General features: G+C 35.8%; 1 protein-coding gene across 1 annotated transcript in view; it reads left to right on the top strand.

The window, feature by feature from the left end:
• CDK14 (cyclin dependent kinase 14) overlaps positions 1–21,651 on the top strand; it is a 521,120-nt gene that overhangs the window by 215,383 nt on the left and 284,086 nt on the right. The window contains exon 6 of the mRNA XM_069461904.1: positions 11,058–11,152. Within this exon, the coding sequence (XP_069318005.1) occupies positions 11,058–11,152 (95 nt within the window). The remainder of the gene's footprint in view (positions 1–11,057; positions 11,153–21,651) is intronic.

The raw sequence follows: 21,651 nt of genomic DNA, 5'->3' as shown, positions 1-21,651 counted from the left end.
AAAGTCCATTGTACCTGTTTATGTGACTGTGTATACCCATCATTCAGTTAGCACTTCTAAGTGAGAACATAGAGTATTTGTTTTTCCATTCCTGAGATACTTTACTTAGGATAATGGTTTCCAGTTCCATCCAAGTTGCTGTGAAAGACATTATTTCATTTCCTTGTTGTGGCTGAGTAGTACTCCATGGTATGTATGTACCACATTTTCTTTATCCACTCATCAGTTGATAGACACTTAGGTTGATTCCATATCTTTGCAATTTTGAATTGTGCTGTAATAAACGTAGGAGTACCGGAGTCTTTTTGATATAATGACTTCTTTTTGTTTGAGTAGAGACCCAGTGGTAGGATTACTGGATTGAATTTTTGGTCTACTTTTAGTTCTTTGAGAAATCTCCATACTGTTTTCCATAGAGGTTGTACTAATTTACAAACCCACCAACACTATATGAGTGTTCCCTTTTCACCGCATTTGCACCAGCATCGGTTTTTTTTTCACTTTTTAATAATTGGCCATTCTGACAGGGGTAAGATGGATATCTAATTGTGGTTTTAAGTTGCATTTCTCTGATGATTAGTGATGTTTAGCATTTTTTCATATGTTTTTTTTGCCAATTGTATGTCTTCTTTTGAAAAAAATCTTTTCATGTCTTTTTCCCACTTTTTAATGGGGTTGTTTTTTTTCTTGCTTATTTGTTTGAGTTTCTTGTAGGTTCTTGATGTGAGTCCTTTGGTGCATGTATAATTTGTGAATATTTTCTTCCATTCTGTAGGTTGTCTATTTACTCAGTTGATTATTTCTTTTGCTGTGCAGAAACTTTTTAGTTTATTTAAGTCTCATTTACTTATTTTTGTTTTTGTTGTATTTGCTTTCGGGTCTTAGTCATAAATTCTTCGCCTAGCCCAATATTCAGAAGAGTTTTTCTAAGTTTTCTTCTGGAAATTTTATGATTTTAGGTCTTACATTTAAGTCTTTAATCCATCTTGAGTTAATTTTTGTGTGTGGTGAGAGAGAGGGATTCAGTTTCATTCTTCTGCATGTGGCTATCCAATTTTCCCAGCACCATTTATTGAATAGGAGTCTTTTCCCCAGTGTATGTTTTTGTCTGGTTTGTCGAAAATCCATTGTAAGTGTATGGTTTTATTTCTCGGTTCTCTACTCTGTTCCATTGATCTGTGTGTCTAGTTTTATATCAGTACCATACTGCTTTGGTTACTATAGCCTTGTAGTATAAAAACTTTACTCTCTCACAGATTTTAGAAATTGTTGTAGGATTGAAAAGGCCATATAACCCTGACTTTATCAAAATTTTATTCATTATGAAAAACTTTATGGACTGACACATTTTGGGTTTTTGAACTGACTAGGAGAAAACTGCACACATCAAAATAGCATCAACTTTTCAGAATAATGAATTTCCTCTGCATTGTAGCTCAAGACTATAACTTGTAGTAGAATCTCTCTCAATGGCTCTGTGTGTCTGTGTGTGTGTGTGTGTGTGTCAGGAGGAGATGCTGATGGAGAGAGAGAGAAACAAAAATAGATACTAGGTAAGTGAACTGAATGACTATCTTGCCTGTTTCTGTTGATTTGCTTGTGAAGCAGCTACTAGATTGAAATGTAACTAAATGCATAAAAACACATACACACCTCATAAACATGCTATCCATCTCCCCATATCAAAGCTATAGCACAGTGATTTTCAAACTTTAGGATGCATAAATGTCGAATACAAAGCATGGTCAAATACGGTGTACAGGCTTTATGGGGACAAGGGTTTTTGTGTTTCCCTGTTTTATACCCAGTGTCTAATGATTGGCATGTAGTAAATGATAAATAAATATTTATTGGATTATTCTTGGGGTCCACCCCTATAAGCTCGGATTTGGTAGGTTTGGGATAGGACCCAGGGAATCTGCATTGATCTCAGGTGTGCCAGTGAGTTTGATGTTGGGGGTTGGAGGACCATACTTTGGGAAGCACTGCATGCTGGGCCTGTAGCTGCAGCTGTTGTGAAGTATGCTTCCTGATGGGGGGGCGGAGTCTAATGTACCCCAAAATATGCTGCAAAACTAATTAGTTTTGTGGTGGAGTCTGACAGTGCTCCACCTCTTGACTGTTGTTTTACAAAGTTGGGTATCCTATGAGTAGGCCTTCAGGCACTGGGACTTGTACCCATGGCAAAGGGGACATTTTCTGACTTTAAACTTATCTTCATTTGTGCAAAAGAATACAATAGCCATTCACATACCTTCATGTAAAGAGAAGTTGATTTAGGTCTAGTCAAACAGCAATAGCTAATATGATACAAATGTTTATTCTTTTTAACTAGAAGGCATAAGAGGCTTGGTGCCAAACCACATATATTTTTTATTACATACTTTGTAGTGTTCCTGCAGATTATACATGCAACCCAATGTGAAAGAAAGTATAAAATAGCTAAAATCAAGCAAACTGCCTAACAGCTTTTAAGCGTAATTTTTATGGCCAGACATCAAACAACACTTCTGTTATCAAGTCTTCCAGAAACCCTCAGTCCCTAAATTGTCTCTTTTCTGCCTGAAGACCATACTTGGAACATAACCACCACCATTCCCACCCGTTGCTAAGCAGGTTTCATTTCTGCAGAAGTTACTAGCAAGATGTTTGCATTTGAGAAGAACCACACATCTAGCATTTTTGTAGCACCTGCATTTGCATGGGTCTTTCCAGTGGCAAATAGGAAAAGGACTAGCTGGAACATGGAGAAGTAGCTGATGGGTCACATACAAATCCAAGTGGCAGTAATCAGAAACAATACAATTGAGACTGTTTTGCACTGAGTAAATTAATTTTAATGCAGGAAAGTGTTTAGATAGGAAACAGTTTCAACATTTTGGATTTGTGTGTGATAAGAGAGCAAATTATAGGCTGCTATGGGGTCTGCAATGTAAGAGGCCCTTATAATATAAATATTTCCACCAGTAGTAGTGAGGAATCTCACTGCAGTGGTAGGGATTCATTACTGTAGTTGTACTGTAGTTGCATATTGATTGTGTAGTTAAACATCTGCATGCTTTTTATTTTATAGTGTTATTTCAGTTCTCTTTTGCCAATCCACTTGTAATAACGAACTTTTCCAGATATCTCCTTTTCATTATAAAAGTAATATATCTTTATCATAAACAATTCAAATGATGCAGAAAGGTACATGTAGAAAATTAAGTTGTTTCTCTATCCCTCTTCTCAGCTATTACCATAATTTGATGAGTAGATTCTTCTTACCTTTTTTTTGTTCCCTACACAGTCAATTCTTGGCCATTTGGTGAAAGATTAACTGGTTTGAATATTAACAGAGGTAAAAGTAACCATGCATTTGTGAAAAAGTTAAAATTGCTTGGAGCCAGGTAAAGTCTATTAGATTGAACCATGCAAAATTGTTGTTCGTAGGTCAAAAATGTCAAATATTGGCAGTTTCATGTGGCTAAGCTATACTGAGAGGAATTTGTTCTTTGAAGTGATCGATGTGATCATGTGGGGCTGCAATATGGAAATAGCCCCCAGCTGATGCTCTTTGCTGGTAGTCAAGTGATGGGTAAACAGGTATTGATGATGGGGGGGCGGTTGAGGCTGTAATATCCGACACCGCATTTCAGTTCTGTGAAGTTAGAGAACTTAGGGGAAGCAGAGCAGGAGGAATATACAGTGGGATTGAATTGTTGCCGATCCCCAAATAGAAAATCTCTAAGAAGCTAGTACAAAACTGTAGACTTTTTTTGATGGAGAGAAAACAATTTAGGTGCTATTTATAAAGTATCCCTAACCCTGTTGTATTACCTTTCCACATTTGGATGACATCTGGTGAACCAAAAAAAAAAACATGTCTCTAAATCCTAAATATGATTTTTAGCTAAATTAAAATTGCATGACACCACCTTCTGTTTTGGGTTAGCTATGACCTTTTTACCCCATAACCCAGCGTTGACTCTCTGTATGTGTGTGTATAAAGTATAAAAAGCAAATATGGAGGCCGGGCGCGGTGGCTCACGCCTGTAATCCTAGCACTCTGGGAGGCCGAGGCGGGTGGATCGCTTGAGGTCAGGAGTTCGAGACCAGCCTGAGCAAGAGCGAGACCCCGTCTCTACTAAAAATAGAAAGACATTATATGGACAACTAAAAATCTATACAGAAAAAATTAGCCGGGCATAGTGGCGCATGCCTGTAGTCCCAGCTACTCGGGAGGCTGAGGCAGTAGGATCGCTTAAGCTGAGGAGTCTGAGGTTGCTGTGAGCTAAGCTGACGCCACGGCACTCACTCTAGCCTGGGCAACAAAGTGAGACTCTGTCTCAACAAAAAAAAAAAAGCAAATATGGAGTCAAATATACAGTCCTGTTTTTAACCTGATTCTTTCATGTTTTTCATTTATTAGTTTATGGTTCCGTGTGTCGGGTGTGTGTGATTGTCATATTAGATACCAGGAAGGAGAAGGTCCAGAACTGAGCAGAACCACAGCATTTACAATTACTCTCCCAGTACTTAGGCCAAGTAGGCAGCCTGCCTGTCAGAACCATGAACGAACCGACTTGGAGCTGTGCGTCCGTCCTCAGGGTGCACACATGTTCCTTCTCTGTCTAGACCATCTCCTCATCACAGACACAGTCCAACAAGCAATCTTGTCTTTCCTGTGCTTTTTTTTTTTTTTTTGAGTTCCCTCTTCAGATTCCCCCTCTCAGAATATTTTAGCTATGAAAATATTCAGAATCCTCTGTCAAGTAAATGGGATAGAACTTCTTGTTGAAAGTAGTTTTACTCTTTGTAGTAACAAATAAATGTCAGTAGCCTTAGAGCTATCCAGCTGTGAGCTTGAAGAAAAAGTTGATGTCTGTTGTGATTGTAGCTTGAGATGCAGTTGGCTCCTTGGGTTTTATGGGTATTAATTCTTGTCTTCTGGAAAAGTCAGGCAGCTGCCCCTCCATCCCACCCCACTGCAAAAGAACACATAAAAAAGATGAAAGAAAAAGGGGAATGCACTATTTCTTTCCAGAGGCCAAAGGGGAAGCGAGAGAGGATTGGTTGTGTGTATTTACAATCTCTCTTTTCCTAGCAGGATGTCAAATAATGACCTAGAAAATAATCTCAAATATTAAAGAAAGTTTTTTTTTTCCTTTGTTAACTTTATTTTTTTTTTAACCACTGCAGTGGGAATCTGGTAAAATGGACCTACTCTGATTTTCTGTATTAACTCAAAATTTATTTTAATCATAACAGGATTGGAATTTAGATGAAATTCATCCTCTTCCAAGACAAAGTGTTTATTCTCAAGGTGGGAGGCTAAGGTTTGAATATGGCTGGTTAGTATGTTATCTGAGTCCTGCTGCCAACCCAAGGGAGGGCTACCTGGGTCCCTCTGTCCTAATGGAACTTTGTCAGAGGCGCAGTTATGTTTGTGAGCAGCAGTGTTTTTCTGGTTTTGTATTGTTTTGACATCACAGCCCCAAAATTATTGTTATCATTTTCAACTCAGAACCCTAATTACAAGTCTTTTACGTTGTGTACAACTGTACCTTTCAAATCTCACTGGTGAAATGAGTTTAAAGTGTTGCCATATGTTTACCTAACATTGGCAAAGAAACCAAGCATGCTAGAATTACTGACATTAATGTTACAGGATTTTTGTATGGAAACGATGAAGAGAATAACATGTGGTATATTTATGATATTGTTAGGATTACATAGAGTATTATTTTGACAGAGAATGTCTTGAAGAGGGGGACATACTGGCTCTGGAAGTGGTAGGTGCTAATCACTGGACTGACTTGGCAACCAGGAGACTCGCTTGCCTTGCTAGCAACACGAACTACAGTATCTGGCACCTTGCTGGGACCCGTGGCTGCTGCCTTTGGCAGCCTCAAAGTTAGTCACGTCTGTCACCTACCTCAATGTTGGTCGATACCATAGACTGTTTTCTGTCCATTAATGTCATTTTACTGCCATCAGCTTTGCAATGAGTGGCTCTGTCCTCTTCCAAGTACGCATTCATTATGTTAATCTCAAAAGAGGGCTGGCTTTCAAATTCAGATGGTAGTACTTATTTAACTGACAGTGTGTTTTAAAGTGTATATAAATATATTCTGAAATATAAAATCTGTAATAATTGAGACGTGTTAGGATGAAATGTGGAGGCCTTGAGACTTCATGGAGAAGTGGTAAAAAATATAATATAAAAAAATAACATGACTTTTTTCTATAATATTAGTCTCTGTCAGGGAAAAAATATTTCTTTTTCCCAAGATGAATGTTGGCAGGAATTTGATTTTACTGAAATTGTAGGAAAAATGCAGTGGGAAATGATGGTTGTGAAGATATTACTTTGAGAAATGAGACGCAATTTAGGTGTAAGTGGTGAGAGAAGAGAGGCGGTAATGGAGGAAAAAGGGAAAAAATCCTGTGGCAAAGGGTGCTCAGGGAGTGGGATTCTCACTGAAGTGGGAGCTTCAGTAACTTTATGGAGCTGTTGCCAGTAAGGACGGCTCATCACGGAATCTGACAACCTGAGGGAATAACTTGAAAAACGAAATTGAACAAGATTGCAAATAATGTTATATAATGTGTTTCCAAAACTTGCCTCACAAAGCCATGTTCCTTTCTTGCAACATGAGATTTTGTAGGTCCTTAATTCATTTCATCTGTAAAAGTTCCTGCACAGACTAGGTGTTAAGCACAATGCTTTGCCATCATTTAAAAATACCCCCTGTTGTGGCTTTGAATAGTGATCTCTGAGGATGATTCTCTGAGTTCACCTAGGAAGACTAGTACAGAAGCAAGTATCCTTTTTAAAATGAGCCAATGGGCCAATATGAAGTTGATCCCTAGATTGGTATCTGAAAGCTAGCAATTTTAATAAAACTTTAATTGTTTGAGGCTGATAGGCTGATTAAATGATTAAAGAAGGGAGATTGTGAAGTATTAGGATTAACAATACTAAATTCTGTGGTAAGCCGATAGTGATCTTCAGCGTTCAAGTGTGTGATTTTATTGTGTTATGGCAATTATTTTCTCACTCGAGTACTGGTTTATAAAGGTCAGATAAAATAAATTTGTATGCATTTTTACAATAAGGTTTTTAGTGTCCGAAACTAACTTGCCCTTGGCAGATGTGCATGGGGCAAAAGAGAAGGCCTCCCCACAATTTTTAGCTTATACTTCTCTGGACTTGGAATATATATTTATGGTCCTGATTCGGTTTCAGAGGGAACACTTGTTGTCTTCTAGTGTTGCAAGCAGCCACACCAGTCAATTGTCAGTCTAAATGGGCTTCCTTTGACCAATTATGTTTATAAAAGTTTATCTTGGCATTAAGGATATATTAATAGTACGTTGTTTGAAACAGGTTTGTTTGGGGAAGACAGTGGAAATTCATAGCAATAATAACCCTAATAACGAGTGCTTACATTCATTGAGATCATACTGGAACTTAGCATTGTTCTACATGCTTTATCTTTGCCTTCTCCGGGGACTGTCCAACGCAGCCTCTTTTGCATGGTGACTGCATATTTAAAATACTATTTTATTTGAGTGAAATATTAAATAATCTGTATTTGCTTTTTCTTTTAATATGTGAAAACATGAGTCAGTCTCTTGATTTTTATTTTTTAAATAGAGTTTACTTTTTAGAGCAGTTTTAGGTTTACAACCAAATTGAGTGGAAAGTACAGAGAGTCTCTGTATACCTCTCGCCCCCACACATGCGCGGCCTCCTTAACTGTCAGCGTCCCCCACCAGAATGGTACATTTGTTGCAATTTATAAATTTGTAATACTGACATATCATTAGCACCCAAAGTTCATAGTTTACATTAGGGTTCACTCTTGGTGTTGTAAATCTCTTTTTAACATGGTCTCGCAGTATTGCTGAGTATTTGTCAAGGGATCAGGGTCTGCTCAGGGCCCCCAGTGCCTGCAGCTAGATCTGAATAAATATTTGATGAATAAATGAATTATTACAAGTTCTTGATAGGATGCGTGCACATTATTTTTCTTTATTCTTTTCAAGATGTATAGATTCTTAAGCAAAATCCAAAATTGATTTTGATATCAATAATGATAGAGGATATCATTTTTGAGTAATCTACTGGAATGGTCATTGCTGTAGGGGGAAATAATTGTGATTATTTTTGTTCTTACTGAGGGATGAAGAAGAATTTATCCTTAAATTAATACTTGTGCTTGTGAGTATGTAAAATGCTCATATATTAATTTAATAAAGGTTTGGATTATTTGATAGGATTGGTTACTTGCAGTATACAGTATTATTTACATATTTTTCTCCAGTCTTTCACAATTCTTTTACTCTTACATGGGGTTAGATAGATGTAAGGCTAAATCCATCACCCAAATTTAATAAGTAGTATCTTGTAAATATATTCATGTCTTTAGACCCTGTAGTTCTATTTTTTACAATTCATATAAGGAGATAATCCAAAAGAAGAGGAAAAAATAAGTGCCTAATTATATCCTTTGTGATATTATTTAAAAAAAACTGAAATCTTAATCTAAATTTTCTTTCTTTTTCTTTTCTTTTTCTTTTTTTTCTTTTTTTTCTTTTTTTTTTTCTTTTTTTTTTTTTTCTTTTTCTGAGCTGAGTAGCGTTGTGAAGACTCTGATTATGAGTGGTAGGGTGACTAATTCCTTTTTTGAGAGGAAGCTTATATAGGGAAGAAATGGGATTTAAGCGGCAGAACCAGCTCTTGCTTGCCCAGACCTTGAAGGTGCTAACATTGATAGCAGGTCTTCTCTGGCTTTTTGGAGGAGTAGATATCTAGGGGCCCTTTGTTGAAACTGAGTGTCATCAGCCTGAGGTTTGGGGCTAGTGCTGGTCTCAGAGTATAAGGAAGATAGGTCAAACTTGAGGAAGAGCTGCCAGGTGGCAGCAGGCCCTTCTCATTCAAGGAATAGCCATCCCACCCCTGGAGACCCCAGATGAATGACATTCAGCAAATTTATTGAGTTCCTATTATGTATCAGGCCTTGATCTAGGAGCAGAAATATATCAATGGAAGAAAAAATTCCTGTTCCATGTGATAAGGGATTTGGAGGACGATGAATGGTGGCTGCCTGCTGTTGAGTCTTCCCATTCACACTCCTCCAAAAGTCATAAATCCAGCAAGGAGAGCAAATAAAAGCACACAAGACCCGCACCTTCAAGAGCATTAGGAGACAGCAGCAAGCCTGTAATTGCAGAGAAGGGCACAGAGGAAGCTTAGGAGAGGATTAAGAATCTGTGAAAAAGAGTACAGGGATGTGCACAACTTAGTTTAAGCACAGACAAAATCACTCCAAAAAGAGAAAGCTTGGACTTGATGAAGTTCACAAAACTGGCTACAGGAAAGGAGGTTGAAAGTGAGTGGGACCAGAACTGGCAACCATTGGAAAGCATTGCTTCTGGGGGAGATTCAGCTATATATGGAGAGAGCAGGACCCCTTAAGACACTGAAAGTAAAGAAAGAAGGAACAGGGGGAAATTAAGGATTCCATGGAAGTAAAAAAGAAACAAGACACTCCAAACCCTCCCTCTTCCTCCAGTGAACACCAGCTATAAAACTACAGGGTGTTTTATATTTTCCCAAAGGAAAAATTTTATAAAGAATGTTTTGTAAATAAAGGTTACATTTAGCTACAATTTCCCTTTTTCCCTATGTATAGCGACTTTTGGGACACCCTGTACATAAAAGAGGGCTAAACTGACAGAAGATAGGACTCTCAAACTAGGAACCCATTCTGTTAAATGAGTAGGAATAGAACAAAGTAGCTCACATCTATTTTAAAAAAAAAAAAAAAAACTGTTCTAAAAAATTAGAATATATGAATCAATACATTTTAGCTGATAAAAAAACTCTTGAAAAAATCAGCTATGTAATTAAAAATAACTGTATACAACACTGAAGTATGAATTAAATATTCTCATTTGGGCTTTGGGTATATGAAACAAACAAATAAAAAACCCACCTTGAATTAGACATACAAAAAGTAAGAAGATAAATGGACAAAAACCAAAATGAATTAAATTGAGAGTTAATTGAACTTCTGGAAAATATAGAAGAAAATATAAAATCAAATCAGAAATGAAGACTAAATTGCAAGATGCCCAAATAAAAAACAGATTCAAATGACAGATGACTCAATATGTTAATATTTACATTAAATGTAAATGGCCTAAGCACATCAATGAAAAATCAGAGATTGGCGGAACAGGTTTAAAAAAATATGTAACCCAGCATATATGCTATCTATAAGAAATTCAGTTCAGCTATAGTAATATTGGTAGGATAAAAGAAAAAGGATAGGAAAAGATGCACCACATGAACACTAATCAAGAGAAAGGTAGATAACTATACTAATATCAAACAAAGAAGACTTTAGAGCAAAGAAAATTACCAGGGACAAAGAGGGACATTACATATTGATAAAAAGGGTCAGTTCACAAAGAAGACAGCAATCTTAAATGTGGATGCAGTAAACAACATAGCTTCAAAATACAAAAAGCAAAAAACAGATGGATCTCAAATGAGAAATTGACAGATCTGCAAGTATAATTGGGGATGTCAGCAGCCTATTGAGAGACAATAATTGATAGAATCACTATTCAGAAAATTAGTAAAGATACAGAAGAATTCGATGATGCTATCAAGCAATAGAATCTAATTGATATTTATAGAACTCTCCACCCAACATCAGCAGAATACATATTCCCTACATATAGAACATATACCAAGATAAACTGTATTCTTGATAATAAAATAAACTTTAAAGATTTAAAAGAATTGGAGTCACATCAAGTATATTCTCTGACTATAATGGAACTAATTAGAGATTAGTAACAGATGACAGTTGAGATAATTGAGGGGAATTTTATCTAAATGAAAACCTTATTTTTCTATTCTTGATTCTGAATTGTTATTGACTGGGAACAGGGGAAAATAGATATATTTCATCTGACAATGAGTCAAAATGATAATGATACATATTAGTTGATTGTTACCCATGATAAATTGTCTCTCTGTCCACTTTATTTTACAGCTTCTCTGTTAAAAGGACTAAAACATGCTAACATAGTGCTACTTCATGACATCATTCATACCAAGGAGACGTTGACACTTGTGTTTGAATATGTGGTAAGTAAAATAAGAACTTTAAATTCAGGCTTTTAAAATATGAATGCAGTTCTTTTAATGTTATCATAGATAACTATAAGTATCATACTTTTGTTTTTAGATTGCTATGCTGCAGTGCATATTTTATCTGAATATATGAGACTTGTAATTTTGCATAAAATAGTAGCCCTATAAGTGATTTTTGAGTGATATGTATATATCTTGAAAGAAAAATTCAGGAAAATGTTAAGTTAAATTTTCGTCAGATATATTGTTTGTTTATAACCTTTTTGCTACTAGAATGCACTGTAATTTTTAGTTTATCAAATAGGATTAAATGGCATCATGGTGATAGCTATCAAAGGAAGTTCATAGACAATGAAAATATTTTCTCTTTGGACTTGTAACTTGATTTCTCAAAAGCATCCTTATTAGGATTTTTTTTTTTTTTTTTTTTTTTTTTGTGAAAGAAAGCCTAATACTTACAATTTAGACTTCAGAGTTTTTCCCCTTGGTTGGTATTTCAACTATTAATTAAAACTTCCAATTTGCATAGCACACAATGTAATGATCTTATTGTGTTGAGAGTATTACTGCTGGAAGACTTGGACTTGAACTCATAATTAATCTTTCTCCATTTCCCTTAGAAAAACATATGGTATTTGTGTAGTGCCACTTCAGCATTTAACTGTAGAATCATGAAATGTAACCATGATAATTAACATCCCAATTTTCACGGATGGATCTGAGAACATGTAATTTATAAGATACAAATGACATTGGTGTAGACTTTTGTTGAGAAGAATAGTTGTTAGTATTGTGAATGTATTAAGATCCCATTTTGTAATTGCCATACTACTTTTTAAAAAATTTTGAAGTAGTTTCCATTTTTCTTAAAAATATGAAAGAATGAATATTTGCAACATTTTATTTTACTAATGTCTGCCTGTGTCTGTTTGTCATTTGAAAATTGTTGTCTTGTGGAGAAGCTATTCATCTTGTCTATTTACATATAAATGATAGATACATTTGAATAATATGGTAATGTGGCTACAAGGACAGCTAGAGCTGAGCAGTTGCATATATTATATGGTACCAAGAATGGATGCAGATTCACACATCAATGCAAACATAATTTCTTTTGTTTAATCCATCATTTTGGAGTCAATAATATATTCAGCTGATTTAGACTTGGAACTTTTGATTCATATTTTCAAGTGTGTCTAGTTCACATATTTCAATGAAATCTAGATTTTCCTGACCTATACTTCACTAACTTTTATAATGCTTTTTGGAAAAGATTTTAAAAATGACTTACTCCCTCTTCAAACTGGATAATTAAATTAAAAGGAAGAAAAAATAGTTCAGGCACCAAAAATGGTAATATTGATTGATAGAGAAACTAACAAAAATAATGTGAAAATATGATTTCCAAATCTTAAAAAAAAAGAAATGTATTTGTGAGGCTTAAAATGTACACATTGGATTAAATTGGATTTGATGATTTTATATTTTGTGGAATTTCCAAATATTAATATAAGGAAAGAAATTCACTGTCCTGCAGTATTTGCCAATTAAGGCTGACTCAAACATTATCACTTTTCTTGAGGTAAGTGAACTTTTCCCTGGTCCCAATTCTTGTGGAAACATCCCAGGCCTCTTAAATCAACCTTGTAATAGCATGGACATACGGAGTTTCCACAAGTAACATTTCATTTCTAACTTTTCTGCAGAGTTAAGACATGATATAGATTGCCATCTTCTCTTTTTGAGAATGAGGCAAGATTGTGTCATCAGTGGCTCATGATTGCCCTGCTTCTTCTTCCCTTCTCCTCTCCTTTATTGCCTTACTTTCCTACTGTTTCTTTGCCTTTCTCCTTTCCACCTTTCTTTTTCTATCTTTTTCTATTCTCTTCACCTTCTGTCATTTTGCTATCCTGGGGTAAAACACTTTTTGCTACTACACCCAAGGTTTGTTTTGTTTTTGTTTAAGTAAAAGATGTTTCCATGAATCTCTGAAATCAGCATTGGAGGAAAAGAAGAGCTTCAGGCTGTAGAAATTTCTTAGGAGAGTCTTCTCAGTTTGAGTGGGGAAACTGTAGGCTTCTTGGCAGGATTGGCCTGACTAGGTGGCAGCTGCCAGTATGGAAATGACTTTTCTGAGTATCGCCTAAAGTTTTTATTTTCTTACACTGCCTTCCAATTGCATGTTCTTTGTAAATATGCTGATATCCCAGAAGAATTAAGGTTTTTACATACTTTAATGAATTAATTTAATCAGATTGCTTTCCTCACAGTATCTAGCAGAAATAAACTCCACTCTTTTCTTGCATATTTTATAGTAGTGGAAAGGCAATAATTTTGAAGAGTGAAATACCTTGGGCATTAGAGCATATTTTAGTGAGGGGCATAGGGTAGGAAACATGAGGGCACTGAGGGCTTGGGATAAATGAGTGAGGGCTACGGAAAGGGAGGTGAAAGAGCTTAAAACAAGCATGACCACAATAATAAAAACCAACAACTAAAATGTATGGACTTTCATGCTGAAGGCTTTACATTCATTGTCACTTTTGGTGTTCTCAACAGCCTTGTGGAAATATGAATGTCACCGCTTTACAAGGGAGAAGCCTAATGATTAGAGAGAGTAAGTGACTTTTCCAGGGTCTTGTGGTTTGTAAGGTAAACCAAGCCCCATCTTACTCTGAATCCTAATTGGACTATATATCTCCTGTTTACTTTTACAATTTTACTTAGGCTGAGCCTTTGGTCAGAAGAGGAAAAGGAAACTACTTTTCCTTCTTTCCATAACCCTGCTTTATTCTACACTTAAGATCCTGAGTGTGCAGTTAAACTACTTCATAGTTTAAATAAGTTTTGTAGACAAATTGTAACCTATCCATTTAAACTTTTATTTCAATTATGAAATATGTTTTAAGTCTCCATAAAACAAACTTATAAGTTACAGTCTTGCCCCATATATCCCACTGGGGTCTATTTAAACACACATGCACACACACATGCAAGTGTAGAACTTTGTTATTTAGCAAGTTCTAAAATCAGTGTCAAACAATTTAACCTCAAATTTTCTAAACTTAATGTTGTCATATTTCAGAATTGTTAACATCAAAGTTATTTTTTAAACAATGTTGATTTTGTAGTTCCATGTAATTCATAGTACCCTTTTTTGACGGAGGTGACATCATAAGTTAAATAGTGTAGGAAAAATCAATACGCCATACTCATTGAAACTCTAGATATGAAGGGAAAGTAAGATAATTGAAGATTGATATCCTTTTGACTTCACAATTAATTAAGTTTAAAGGGCTTTTTGAAGTACCTATGCAATTTGAGCTTCACCAAGTGATGGATTCTTTTTTTTTTTTTTCAAGTTAAAAACAAGTTTCATATTTTTTTCCCCACCCCCCCTTTCCCGAGTCAGCACCTTCAAGTGTTAAGGTGATGGATGCTTATTTATGGTAATATGCATTACAGTATAAATATATATTTGTTTCTTGCTTTAAAAGAGAATGCTAAGCCTAGCTCCTTTATTTCATTTCCATGAATGACATTTTAGGTTTTCTAAAAGTTTTCTGAAGGCCAGAATAATGAAATAAGTGATGAAAATTTAGTGATGTGAAAGAATACCAAGGAAATTATTTTGGAGGCCATTATCAAAGTGATTCAGTGGATGATAGGATATTGTTAGTGTAACCATTCTTTTAAGTACTATGAAAAGCTCCTAAAATGTGCTAAAATTTAGATTCTTGCACACTTACAAAATAGAATATGTAGATAAAATGATCTGGAAGCTGCACAATTGAGAACATACTAGGGTTGCACCCGGGTAACACGTGGACCCCTGCTGTGCATGCTAATTTAAATGCTACTTTCCTCCAATAGTTGTGAAGCAACATCTTTAACCAAGGAGTGGCTCAGTCAGCCTGAAAAGGAATCTGGTTTCATAATGGCCTAAAATATTGTTACAGCTATCTTTTTTCCTGCTTAGGTTTAGGACTTGGAAGAGAAATATAGAAAATAGTTAAGAATCATTGACTCCAGATTATATTTAGTTGTGAAAGTGCTAACAAAATTTTTTTCTACTTAAACAGAAAGTTAAGCAGTTTAGTTTTTATATATTTGTGTGTGTGTAAAAGAACAAATAAGTGCCACATTATCTTATTTAACACCATGCTGAAACATTTAAAACAGATTTCATAGGTGGAAATAAAAATACTAGCAGTAAACATGATTATGTAAATATATGTTGCCCTTAACGCCATAACTATTCTGTTTTATTTTAAATTACATAAGAGCAAAGCATATGTGCGACATTACTTCATTACATATTTAATAATTACATATAACTTCTAGAGATCTGCTGTACAATATAGTGCCTGTGGTTAACAATATGACATTGTGCACTTAAAAATTTCTTTGGAGAGTAGATCTTATGACATGTTCTTTCCACCAAAAATAGAAAAGCAAAGCGACACAAGGAAACTTGTGGAGATGACGGATGTGTTCATTACCTTGATTGCCTTGATTGTGGTAATGGTATTACGGGTATATGCATATGTCCAAACTCATCAAATTGTATACATTAAATATATGCAGTCATTTGTATACCAATTATACCTCAGTAAAGCTGTAAAAAAAAAAAAAGGAGAAGTAACAAACTCAAAGCTAATCATGATATTGTTAGGAGCAATCATTTCTTTCCTTCTACTATGCTGTAAACCAGTGAAATGTTCTAGACTAATGTATAAAATTACATAAAACAAAAATCTTGTATTTCACATTTAAAAAACTGTGTTAACAAAAATCATAAATCCCAAGAGATGTTTTTTTTATCACGGTGTACATTCTCATGGATGTTACTCCATTGGATTCTACCTTCAGCCCTTTGAAGTAGGTAGAGCATGTAATGTTATCCAGTATTTTGTTGATGAGGAAAAATAATGCTCAGAAAATTTAAATCAGATTTACTAAAAATACTCAGCTAAGCTAAAAGGGTAAAGATAAGACTTTGGCTCAATTCTTCTGTGCCGAAAGATGCCTATAATCCCATTTTATCATGGAACGTACCTGTGTTAACTGTCTTTATACAGTTTTCTATGATGGGCTCAGGTATGTGTGATGTTAGAATATGGGACTCAAAGCTAAAAGTTATGTTCTGTCTTTTCACCCTGCTACACAATTTACCTGATTATTTGATTTCTCTACCTCATGCATTTTGATTTTTAAATTCACAAAGAATGCTTTAATTTGCATGATTTTATACAACATCTGTTCTTGAAAAACTGCAGCACTTCATCCATATTCTGCTTTCCAGATTACACTATCCTTAGGCAATTAAACATTTTTCTTGTGAGATAAAATGTATGTGAACATGTACGTGCACATGCAGCTTTAAATGGGGGTGATCGGGAAGTCCTCACTGAGAAGTATTTAGGTAAGAGCCTGAAGGAGGTGAAAGAGTGTGATTCACATACATTTGGGGGAAGAGTATTCCAGACAGAAAGCTTGTGTGAGAAGCAGCAGGCTGTGGCTGGAAGGGAGCGATCAAGGGTGGTCGTAGGAAGAGATGGAGTCTAAGACATAGTGGGGTCCAGATTGTATTGGCCTTGTAAGGTTTTGTTTTGACTGTAAGGTTTTGGCTTTTACTTAAAATGAGATGGGAAGCCACTAAGGGGTACTGAGTAGAGAAATGATTTTATTCGAATCTCTCTGGCTGCGTTCTTAAGAACATAGTGAAGGTGAGCAGGTTCTCAAACAGGGAGGCCAGTTAGGAGGCGGTTGCAGTGTAATCTGAGCATGAGGTGATGTCAGCAGAGGAAGGGTCGGATTCTGAGTATCTACCATGTGGCTGACAGGCCTGCTGGGAAGACTTTAAAAATGAGCAGGAACAATGTGAGGCTGGATGGCCAGAACCAGAGCCCAAATCATGCCATGGAACTAAGCACTGAACACTCTGCTGCCATCAGGAGGGTTGACATCAGACATTATCTCTTACTCTGTTGGCCTTGTTGCCCTGGGCAACTGGATGTTATTAGCTCTGCTCATGATGTCAAAATGACATCTATTCTCATTGCTTCTTTGGATTGTTAGCTTCTGATGCTAAGCTAGGATCAGTTGTGTTTGGCTGGTAGAGATGAGGTCACATGCCTGTATTTTTACTGCCCAGAACCCTGAGAAAGTGAATGTCTTATTAGCATTTTGGCTTTTGTAATGGCTGGTCTTCCCTGTCTCCCATCAAGATTCATAAAGCAGGAATTTTCCCAGTGTAGCAAATATATTCAGATTGCAGGGCATGCTTCTCTTAGTTCCCTACTTTTCTCACACTCCCCCACCCTCAAAATCGCCTCATAAACATCCACTAGAATAAGTTTATTATGTAGTCCTTGTTAAGTCACATCTAGAATGTGAAAAGAATTGCAAGTGGCGTATTCACGGAACCATTGTTTGTAATCTTTGAGAAAATCATTAAGAATGCAGGTGGGCAAAAGTAATGCTGGTTTTTAAAAGGTAGTGGGGAACAAGTCCCTGAATCTATAAACATAGAAGCTTAATATAGAACAATTGTGAAATTCAAAACTAGATTTTTAGATATTAAGGTCTCATAATCTTCATCCTCTTTCTGTTAGTTTTATTTATTTAATTATTTTTAGAAATGGAGTCTCGTTGTATTGCCCAGGCTGGCCTTGAACTCCTGGGCTCAAGTGATCCTCCCGCCTCAGTCTCCCGAGTAGCTGGGACTGACTACAGGCATGAGTCACTGAGCCCGACTTATGTTATTTCTTGATTTCAGCAAACCTTCTGACAGGGACTCTCAGGAGATCCTTAAAATCAGAACAGAAATGAATCTAGTTGTTAGAAGATTATCTTTTTTAATTTTGGTTTATCTCTGATCGAACAACTTTACCCGAAGCCTATTGATCACTGAATTGACATCAGCATGGAGAAAAGTCTATGGGTGTGTGCTAGATAGAGGGCATTGTCCTTGCCCTTGTTGTATTTGGTATTTTTATTAATGACTCAGAGGAAGGCATGATGATGGTAGGCTTGACCTATGTGTGTGTGTGCCATAGCTGGGAACTGGAATTAACACTTGGGGAGATGGAATCAAGGGTCAAAAAGAATCTGGTAAAATGATGAGCCTAACCTGCAAGGCGAATTGCTGTGGGAGTAAGTAAAACAATGTGCTTAGTTTTTTAAAAAAGCATATCAACCTAATACAGAAAAACAATGTGGAAGAACATTAACTTACAAATAACTCATGTAAACAAGACTAATTTCTTTGGCTTAATTTGAGATTTGGCTACAACAAAAGGTAATGCAAATCCAGAGCAAGAGAGTGGTACCTCCGCTGTACCCTGCACTTACCATGCCTCATCCTCAAGCACAGTGGCCAGTGCGTGGCCCTGGGTTTTGACAGGAACTGAAGCCAACGGCAGTGTGTGTGCATAGAGCAGGGCCAGTAAGATGGCGTGACCGCACCAGTGAAGGTGCTGAGTTTTTCAGGAGAATTAAAGACATACTAGGAGAGTACAGAAAAAGGTAGCATGTATTCCAGACAGGTTAAGAAAGCTAAGTGTGAGAGTTTAGGGGAGGCTGGTTTTGGTTTAATCCTGGGAGGAATGTTCAATTTCACATTATCTGTAAATGAAATTCATTGCCTCGAAGTGTAATGAGCACCTTTTCACTAAAAGTGTTCAAGTAGAGGATGAATGGATCCACTTCACATAAATTGCAGGAAAGGTTCCGAACATGTACTACATGCGTGGCATTGAAATACATAATTTAGATATGTTATTTCATGAAGTCCCCACTGATATCATGAAGGAGGTGTAAGGTTCCTCCATTATGCAGATGAGGAAATTCAGGCTAAGGTGTCAGATACTTCATGCATATCCTTTCCAGTGGCTGTGTCGTATCATCTCTTGAATTGAGTGTGAATCCAGGTAGCTACAAGTTTACCTAGAGAAGGACACCCCAAGCTTTTGTAGCTATTATATAAACTGTCCCATCTGGCATAATTTTTTTTAATTTGTATAAATTTATGGGGTACAAGTGCAATTTTGTTACATGCATGGGTTGCATAGTGGTCAAGTCATGGCTTTAGGGTATCTATCACCCAAATAACATACCTTGTACCCATTCAGTACTATTTGACATAATTTTTGGAAACAAAAACACAACTTGTTCTGGTCATTCACTTAATGATTTATTCATCTGTTCATTCATTGATCCATTCATTTTTGCCCTCTAACATAAAGATACCAGGAAGTATCCTTAGATTCTAGATATACAAATATATAGCCCTTGCTTTTAAGGAGATTAAAGTCCTTTGGAGGAGTATGATCTTAGAGTAGGTAACCTCCATGAGCCTTATGAGTTATAAATTGCTGTCACAGTTCTTCATGTGTCATGGACTTCTACATATTTGTGTTTTAGTGAAAAACAATAAGAAAACTCAATTTGACTCATAGGCTTTTCTTTATGGAGAGTTTTAGGCATGTTTTTGTTTTCTATATGGAGAACTAGTTATGCAGTGTGATACTATGATTCTGAAGCGGGGGTTGTCACTCAGACCCAAGTACAGAATGTGAGCAGATGTAAACACTGTGGATGACTGAATGTGCAGGCAGTGTAAGATGGAAGAATTCTGAAGCATAAGGAGAAATTGAAGAAATGAAAAGGAAACAATCTAGCTTTCAATCAGTGCTCTCTTATGAACTCATTTTTCTCTAATTGGTAGGACAAAGTCAATTAACTTCTTTTCTGTCTTTTTCCCTAATGGCTTTTCCTCATCTAATATGGAATCATGGTTTCCTTTAGTCATTTTCAACTGTTTGTTCACTATCATGTTGGGTGCTGAGATTTTAGTTTAATTTTTTTCCGGTTTATATCATACCTATCCTTTCTGTATTCTAGTTTTATTTTATGTGGTTGCCATCCTTATTAGATACTCTTAATCTTAAGTATTTAATTCATATTGTCTAAGATAGAAGTGTATCTGATCTCTGACTGTTGCCATAGTAAATGCCTGATTATCCACAAAAAACACACAGTTATGAGTATATTCCACTGTTCTTATGAGAATATTCTATGCCTCTGTGATTTTGTTTGTTTTTTAATTTTAATTATTTTTCTCACTTCATTTTAGGATTTTATCATTTAAAATACCACACTTAATGGTAGGGAAACATAGGGAAGATAAGAACAGTAATAAAAAGAGAAATCCTTTGGAAGAAAAAGAACATATTTCTCATGTTAATCATTTTTTTCTCACAGGAATTATTGCAATATTTCTCAAGTTAAGAAAACAATACTTTTGAAAAACTGTGCATGTTTCAGGGGGCGGGCGGAGGCAGGAGAGTGATACATTAAGTGTAATGAGACTGACAATAATGATCAGCTTGGAGAAAATAGAGAAAAACTCCAGCAAAGGTACAAAAGTTGTCATCTGCTGAAAGTGCCGAAGATCAGGATGAAGATGATCAATAATTCTAATTACCTTCACATTAAGTTTGAATAGGCCATTAAGTAATTGAAGAAGAAATCATTAGCAAATTTAGCTCTAAGTGAGAAAGTATACATTATTATATATCATACAAAGTGGTGGAGTGGCTATAACTTGCCGTCAATTTTCAGAATCAGTGTTTTGATAAATGCATATCATTATAATGGCTATTTTTTACATTCTATTTGCTTCTTTTTAATTTTATTATTATTTTTTTCTTGCATTTCATGAATATTTAGTTAATGTCACATAATGTTTTAGTTTGATTTATATTCTGTGCTTTGGCAAAGGGATATTAAACCACTCCAAGTGTATAGCCTTCATTTTTGTTAATGTGATTGTTGATTGTATGTGATATACTTGCATATAGATTAATGAGTCACTTAGTTCTAGGTTAGTCAGCTTTCTACTCTTTTAGCTGATTCTTTTGAATTTTTCTCTGAATATCTAATAAAATTTTCTTTTATTGCCACTTCTTGATTATTCACCTTTGTATCATCTACTGATTCTACATGCAAAATGGGAATTTAGTTTTTTTCTCATTCCTCCACTTTAAAACAAATGGACTAATTTTTCTCCTGCCATCTTACCAACCTCCCATCATCTCAATATAGTTATATTATAATTTTGATTAGGTCAGAATTCAGAATTTAATATTCACATTATTTGTCAATATAAATCTTTGCAGCCAAGGCATATGGTATACTGTGATTACTTTTCCCTCTCTGTTCAAACTTTGGTTTTCCTGGAATCAATATTAATTTCCTATTGTTAATTCAGGGCCTCCCAGAACCTCTGCCTGGTGCATCTTTTCTGATTTCCTGGCAAACCCTTCCCTTCTATGCTGGGTTGGAGTTCTTTTTCCTCCATCCGTGTTGTTTTGTTTCGAGGAACACAATTTCTAATAGCTTCCTAGGAAAGGGTGTGTGGAAGAACTTTTGTTTTTGAGACATTATTCAGCATTCATGCTTGAGTGACATTTTGGCAAGTTGTAGGA

This window comes from Eulemur rufifrons, chromosome 29 (assembly GCF_041146395.1).
Source record: "Eulemur rufifrons isolate Redbay chromosome 29, OSU_ERuf_1, whole genome shotgun sequence".
NCBI lineage: Eukaryota > Metazoa > Chordata > Mammalia > Primates > Lemuridae > Eulemur > Eulemur rufifrons.
This window is presented reverse-complemented; position numbering and strand designations above follow the sequence as displayed.